The 7574-nt window shown below is 38.7% G+C and overlaps 1 protein-coding gene across 1 annotated transcript in view; it reads right to left on the reverse strand.

The window, feature by feature from the left end:
* Positions 1-7574, reverse strand: part of Nox3 (NADPH oxidase 3) — a 56715-nt gene that overhangs the window by 40134 nt on the left and 9007 nt on the right. Inside the window, exons 5-6 of the mRNA XM_028764384.1 lie at positions 5627-5772; positions 2989-3170 (exon numbers count right to left, since the gene is read on the reverse strand). Of these exons, the coding sequence (XP_028620217.1) occupies positions 2989-3170; positions 5627-5772 (328 nt within the window). The remainder of the gene's footprint in view (positions 1-2988; positions 3171-5626; positions 5773-7574) is intronic.

Raw genomic sequence — 7574 nt, forward strand, 5'->3', positions numbered from 1 at the left:
GAGAGAGAGAGAGAGAGAGAGAGAGAGAGAGAGAGAGAGAGAGAACAAAAAGCACAAAAATGTCAAACTGATTTTGTGCAATGTCTACACAGATTTATACTCTGTAGTGGCTTCCAAAACAACACTCCCATCTCTGGAAACTTGGGCTGTCACTCACTTCCCCCAGCATCTTTAAAAATAGGCATTTAAAAAGCTTCGGGTAACTTTGAAGATCCCAGAAAAGAAGTGCCCCTCTGTGCTATCCTGTGTCACATTGAAAGTGTCTATATTAGATAATTCATAATGAAGGAAATTGTTTGAACACATCCTTTTGTAGACTGTTGAATTTAATTAGGTTTCATCTCATTCTGATTGCTGATTTGGGCTAATTGGCTAACTTTGTATGATTGGCTTCTTCTGCAGATTGATTTAACTTCTACCCTTCTTAGCTTGTTTCTGAGCACTTAGAAGTTTCAAGTGAATAAGTCAAAAGAAGTGCCCAGAATAATAGTATGTTCCCCCCAGTGACCACTAGCAGGCTTAGCATTTGACAAGGTCAAAACAGGTCACTTTGAAATGTGTCTTTGAGGCTGTATTGATAAATTTAAATGTAGGAAGAGAAGTCTGAATGGATGGAGCACTAGATAAAGAGTCCTGTAATCCTACTAGCTTGTGTCTGTTGACCTTTGCAAATTGCTTAGGCAACAACTCTCAGGATGACTTTATTGACTCACAGCAAAGGACCAGATACCTAGGTAATAGAATCCAGGAGCCGCTCAGTTCCTAGGTGCTTATGAATAAGATGCATTGGCTTGTTTTGAGAAACTAGGTTCTCATAGACTAAGCAACATCAGCATCACAGAGATGCTGCGTTTGGCTGTAGAATAGTGGTCTCCCTTGGTATTATTATATGGCATGGGAGGAAGGTAAGAATAATGCTCTTGGAAATAGCCTGGTTTCAGCTACAAATGACACATGAGGCTTTGACTCTGTTCTGTGTAAGTCACTCAAGCTTGATAACACCCCTTTGGATCAGGTAAGCAGGACAACCTGTGAATCTCCAGGCGCAAATAATTCCTACCTCTGGTGGGAATGATAAATGGAAGCCAGACTGTGGATGCTATACATTTCAGTGCCTATATCCTTAGATGTTTGGTAATTTTCCCCATGCTATGTCCAAGAGATTCCAGGTCATTCCATAAGCACATTGTTAAAAATATTAAAAAGTTTAATTTTCCCACCTATATCTTTGCATAATAGGCAGATTAGTGAGTTTTAATGCCTTCCAACCATCTTACATCTACTTGGCATTTTGTATAGAATTTGCAAATCGCTTTTGACGTAAATAGTAGTTGTAGAATATGTCAAGCTGAGAAGATTAAATAGGTTTTTATCCCCAGATGAGCCTTTCAGCAAGGTTGAAAGAAAATTCAACCATTCTCCTTGTGAAATATTATTTGTGCATAAAAATCCTAGCTTTAGCCAAATTACTGACCATTGGGATGGACTTGTGGTTCAATACCCAGAGTATGAGTGCAGAAAATATGGGTTTGGGGGATTGCATGAATACTTTCCATGTTAAAAGAGGATAATACCAAGATTTCTAAGGTCAACTTACAGAAATCAGTAGCCTTCCTATAGACTAACAGCAAAGAAGTTGAGAAAGAGATTATAAAAGCCCTATTAGCAATAGTATCAAATATGTGTAAGAATAAAACCAACCAAGGAGGTGAAAGACCTACAGTAAGAATTTTAAATCTCTGAAGAAAGAAATGGAAGAAGACACTAGAAAATGCAAAGACTTCTCACGCTCACAGGTGGGTAGAATTAACACTGTGAAGATGGTCACAGTAGTTTTCAGATTCAGCACAAACCTAACATGACACTAGTCACAGAAACAGGGAAAAAAATCCTAAAATTTACACCAAAGCACAAAACAACAACAACAACAACAACAACAACTCTGGTTAGTCAAAGCAATGGTAAGCAAATAGAACAATGCTGAGGGAGGGGGTTGCCACACCATATTTCAAGCTATGTTACAGAGACATGGTAATAAAAGCAGCATGGCACTGACTTAAAAACAGACATGTGGGCCAATGGAATGACAGAAGACTCAGACAAAACTACACATACTCAAAGCCATCTCACATCTGACAAAGATGCCAGGATGCACACTGGAGAACATACAGCATCTTCAACAACTGATGCATGGAGAACTGGGTGTCTACATGTAGAGGAATGAAAGTAGACCCCTGTGCATTACGCTTCACGAATATCAATGTCAAGTGGACCAAAGATCTCAATGTGAAACTGAAAACAGGCAGAATCCTACAAGATGTAAAGAAAAGGGCTTTCTGAATGGTATTTCTTTTACTAAGGAATCAAGGCCAACCACTGACAAAGTTGACTTAAAAAAAAAAAAGCCAGGATGCTTCATACAGCAAAGGAAAGAATAATGTGAAGAGGAAATCTGCAGAGTAGGAGAGAATGTTTGCTCTCTGTACATCTGATAGGGGACAAATGCCCACGCGATACAAAGGATTCGAAAACCAGAGTTAGGAAAACAAACAACCCAATTAAAAACTGGGCTATGCCTCTGAACAGAGAGATCTGAAAAGAAGAAATAGAAACAGATAAAGAATACCTCAAAGCCTTTGACATTCTTGACAGTTAAAGAAATTCAGATTAAAACCTCTGTGAGATTTCACAATGGCTAAGATGGAAAAGAACTGGCAAGAAATGTTGGTGAGGATGTGGGGGTGGGGGAAGGGAACCTTTGTTCATTGTTGGAGGGGTTGTAACTGGTACAATCATTGTGGAAATAAGTGTGGAGAATCCTTAAAAAGGTAAAAGCAGGTCAGCCGTACTACCTGGCTATACCTCTCTTTGGCTTTGTACTCCTCGAATGCTTGCTCAACCATGTTCACAGGTGCTCTGTTCACAGTAGTCAGGGAATGTGTGCATAGAGACACAGATCTGAACACCCTGATTATAAAATAGACTTACCCTCCTCCATGGATGGCCAGACTGATGAAGAAGAAGATGAAGATATGGTGTGTGTACCAGAATAGTTCATAAGAGGACCGTCTGATAAACTCAGTGGAAGAGGTCATGATCAATATCAAAACCAGAGAGATCACCAGGCCAGTAATTCCCGAGACTGTCATTAATAGCTCAGTGGTTGGGCCCTAGAAGACCACAAAGTACCACCAAATTAATGTTTTGGATTTTTGCAGTTTTAGGGTCAGTGTTAGAGGATCCAAATAAAGAAGAATTTAGGATGTTTCATGCCAACACACAATACACTTCAAGAAACTAGCTGTGAAAATTCTTCCTTCTTCCCCTGTCTCACGGTGGTTATTTACTTTGTTCAGACTTTATATAATACCATGCCATTAAGCACACATTTTTCCATTTGCATGAGTTGATTTTCTTGTCAAAGCTACTATTTTGAATCGGTACTAGAGAGCATTGAAAGACCAATACAGCAGAATAAGCTCAAATTCAATTTTTTTTTTAATTTTTAAGGTTAAAAATTGTGGCTCACCATGCTCAATTGCATCTTAACATTGATAAACACTTTTTTTAGGGGTAGGAGAGGTTCTTTAGGGGCCTTCCAAATAAAGCATGCATGCACTGTTTCCTTGGTGGTTATGCCTTGCTCGGGCTTCTTAATTGGAAGGACCATGACTTGCATTTCCTTCACATAACCTCAGGGGTCCTTGGAATAGGGCTTGGTAAAGCCTCTGTGACCAATAAGGGTACAGCTATTTTTATCTGATCAGTACTCCCCAATGAGCATGGTTCTGACCCATGAGTGCAAGGGGCAGTTAAATAGCCTTTAAGAATATTAATTGCAAAGCAGTTTGTTTTATTTATTGTGAGTTCCCATATTCTTGCTTAGTCATTAGTATTCATACCCTGTGTTCCCGTCTCTGAGCCAACTACCAGCTCAATAAACTCACACTATATCTTTTGTCAGTAAAACCTCATTAATTTAGGCTGCTTTGAGATCTGGAAGTAATTTGGACAGGGACTTCTCCATTGTTTATTTTCTTCTCTTCACAGAAGAGAAGAGCAGAATAAAATTGAAAGAGTGTACACGTAGAACATTTAAAATATTTGTTTTATAAGTACACTCAGGCACTTTAGAAGTCAATTTACAGCACATGGTGTGTTTATTTCAAACCATTTTGTTTTGACTATTAAGGACTATTTTTCCTCATTTCCCTGCAATACATTTACAGACTGGTCTGAGTTGCCATGAGTTGTCTAAAGTAACCCCACTGTATTACTTATGAATTGCTTTAATGTATGTTTCAAGTTATTGATAATCATCTTTTCAAATACCCAAATTAGAGGGGCTTCTGAGCTTAATTAGTACTAACAAAGTATATTGCTTCTAAAATTTTTTGAAACAACTGTGTTTGAAGTAGCTTAATTAGCTTGTTAAATTACTTTAAAGGTTATTTATAATAAATACTATTTATTGCATAGTTCCTTCAAGATGTTGAGATTTATTCTTGGGTCTCTTGTGAGTGAATTTTGCAAAGCTTTAGTGGGGAGAAACGTAGATCTAAACAGGTGGCCAGATAAATTCTGAGATTTATCTCAGACGTGGTATTAAACGCATCTCTGTGTGCTTAGGGCATCTGCAGCTTTGATTTGCAGCTATGAAATCTGCACTTCTAATTGGTGTCAGTTAAGAAAAGGGAATTCAGTTTATTAATGGCCTGATACTGTAAGCCTCTGTGAGGAAATCAAGATATTGACTTGGAAGCATCTCCTCATAAATAGAATCTGAATTTTCCTTCTCAAATAAACAGTATAAGAGCAAAGCCATCACTTATAAGGAGGGCCTAGGTAATAACATCCAGAGAGATTCCTATTGATGGAGTGCATGGCCTTGAGACTTTTCTTAGAAAATAGATTAAAAATATATGGTCTCTGTTCCAATATGGTAGTCCATGAAAGGTGTTTAGATGAACCAATAAGAGAGATGTAAGGGCGGCTCAAGGGCAGTCTTTACCTCTAAGGATAGGATGCTGTGTTTGATTGTATTTTTTCTTCCCAGAGACACTGCTGCTCTGTGAACCTAGATATTAGCACTGATGGTGTCACAAGCCATGTAGTTGTCTTTCTGGAATGACCTTCAGTCAGTGTGTGGTTTGGTAAACCGGCTCTTCACACTTGTGCCAGAATATGAGGTACAGAGAAGAGACCCAGAAAACAAATTGTAGGTTGAAAATGAAGCATCCAATCTATCATTTCTAGGTCTGGGTGGTGCTTGCTTCATGATTCTAACATCAGTGAAGGAAATCTGACCTGGAGCTGCTTTTAAAATCCTTAATATTAAGGCTTCGACAAGTTTTTGCATTCCTAAAATGTCACAGATATATGTCCACTATAAATTAATTAAGTAGAGTATGTTTTTCTCCTTGCTCATATCCTTCCAGCCACATTAATGGTTGGAAAAACTAGCTGTTAAAACAGAAAGGTGAAATTGATACTAGCATTTGGCAGAAACCTCTTTTATCCAGCTCTTTTATGTAAAGCTTTTGAAATCTATTGCTCTTGCTATAGGGATGGGAAGAGAAGCAATTCTGCAGAAGCGAGACTGGTTAGCATGCAAGGAGTAACTCACCAGATACAAGGTGCGGACTGGATTGAGGTAGCTCTCATTTGGAGCATTGCCAAGTTTAGAAAGTGCAGCCAGAAGCCCTTCAGCATCCTTGGCCTGACCTAGGTGATAACGCTCCAGGTTGAACAAGTGTGCCACAATGTGGATAACTGGGGATGAGGAGACATCAGACATAGACTGTGTCAGAGACATCTTTTTAGTTCACAACACTGTGCTGCTACCTTAAGTTTCTCGCCTCTTGTGTTGGCAGTCTACAAGGATTTGTGATTTATTTGTGCATCTTTCCCAGTTTCTTGAATGGAGTGGAACATATGGTGTATGGCTTATTATATGTGTTTTAATTATATTAACAAAGTCATCTCAATTCATGATTTAATTTTAAATTTCTAATCATTTTGGAAGTGATGTAAGTCGTGATATCAGGACATAATTGTTGTGCTGGCTAGTTTTATGTCAACTTGACACAAACTAGGTCATCAGAGAAGAGGGAGGGTCAACTGAGAAAATGCCTTCATTAGATTAGGCTGTAGGCCAGTCTAGGTTATTTTCTTAATTAGTGATGGATGTGAGAGGGTCCGTTCCATTGTGAGTGAAGCACTTCTAAGATGGTGGTCTTGGGTTCTGTACCAATGCAAGTTGGATTCTGTAATGAGCAAGTTACAAGGAGCAAGCCAGTAAGCAGTACCCTTCCATGGCCTCTGTATCTGCTCCTGCTTCCAGGTTCTGCCCTGACTTCCTTCAGTGATGGAGATAAATAAACCCTTTCCTTCTTAACTTGCTTTTTTGGCCATAGTATTTCATTATTGTAATTAGCGTTATTGTAATCCTAGACAATATACAATATAATATAGCATACTCTAATATAGATAATATAATTCTTAAGAAAAGATGGTATATGATAGATACAGAATATGAAGCTTACTAAAGAAGTCAGAAAGAATTATTCTAGAATACCATGCATCATATACAACAATATATGTTCACAAGGTTGATACCAGGGAGATACTTTCTTTACATTTTCCAGAAATATTTTCTGTTCTTCTCTTCATATATTTTAACATATGCATGTATGCACGTATATGAGTGTATGTACATGTATATGTACATACATATATATGCACTTATACAACTACACACATTTACATAGATGATTCTCACAGAATCATCTGGCACATTAAAATGAGCTAGCATTTGTGGAACCAAACATATTCTTTCTGTACTCTTAAGGAAAGTGTGATATCTGATTCTGAGAGCTAATATATTTAAATTTTAGATAAAGAGAACAAATTCAAAGACACTGTATGATCTGGCCTGAAGAGTCTGCCTCTGTGCGGCTCTTTCATATCTTGAAACTCTGTTGGGAAGCCAGCAGTCATGTCATCTCCATGGAGACGCGGATGGGCAGTCCCTTGGCACACATCATTGGGATCGGACTCAAGTGTGAACAAAGGACTCATTGCACAGGATATAGTTATTTTCCCATAATTTCTTCTGCATCTGGAATGGGAAGAAGTAGCTGTGCTGGCTACTATGTATATAGACATATGTATACCATGTACAGCTGGCTATCATGTATATAGGCTATACATGTTGTGGGTGTGTTACAGCATCCTCCATGGTTGTCCTCTATGATTGCGAGTGTGGAAGAATATGGGGTTAATATGATCAAGCCGCTCCTGAGAATACTGGGGATGGGGATATAGTTTAGTTGATAAGGGTTTGCCATGTAAGCATAGAGACTTGAGTTCTGTGGCTGGAGAGATGGCTCAGCAGTTAAAAGCACTGACTGCTCTTCCAGAGGTCCTGAGTTCAATTCCCAGCAACCACGTGGTGGCACACAACCATCTGATGCCCTCTTCTGGTGTGTCTGAAGACAGTAACCAATAACTAAATCTAAGAGAGAGAGAGAGAGAGAGAGAGAGAGAGAGAGAGAGAGAGAGAGAGAGAGAGA

Source organism: Grammomys surdaster, unplaced genomic scaffold, assembly GCF_004785775.1.
Source record: "Grammomys surdaster isolate TR1022 unplaced genomic scaffold, NIH_TR_1.0 143, whole genome shotgun sequence".
Lineage (NCBI taxonomy): Eukaryota > Metazoa > Chordata > Mammalia > Rodentia > Muridae > Grammomys > Grammomys surdaster.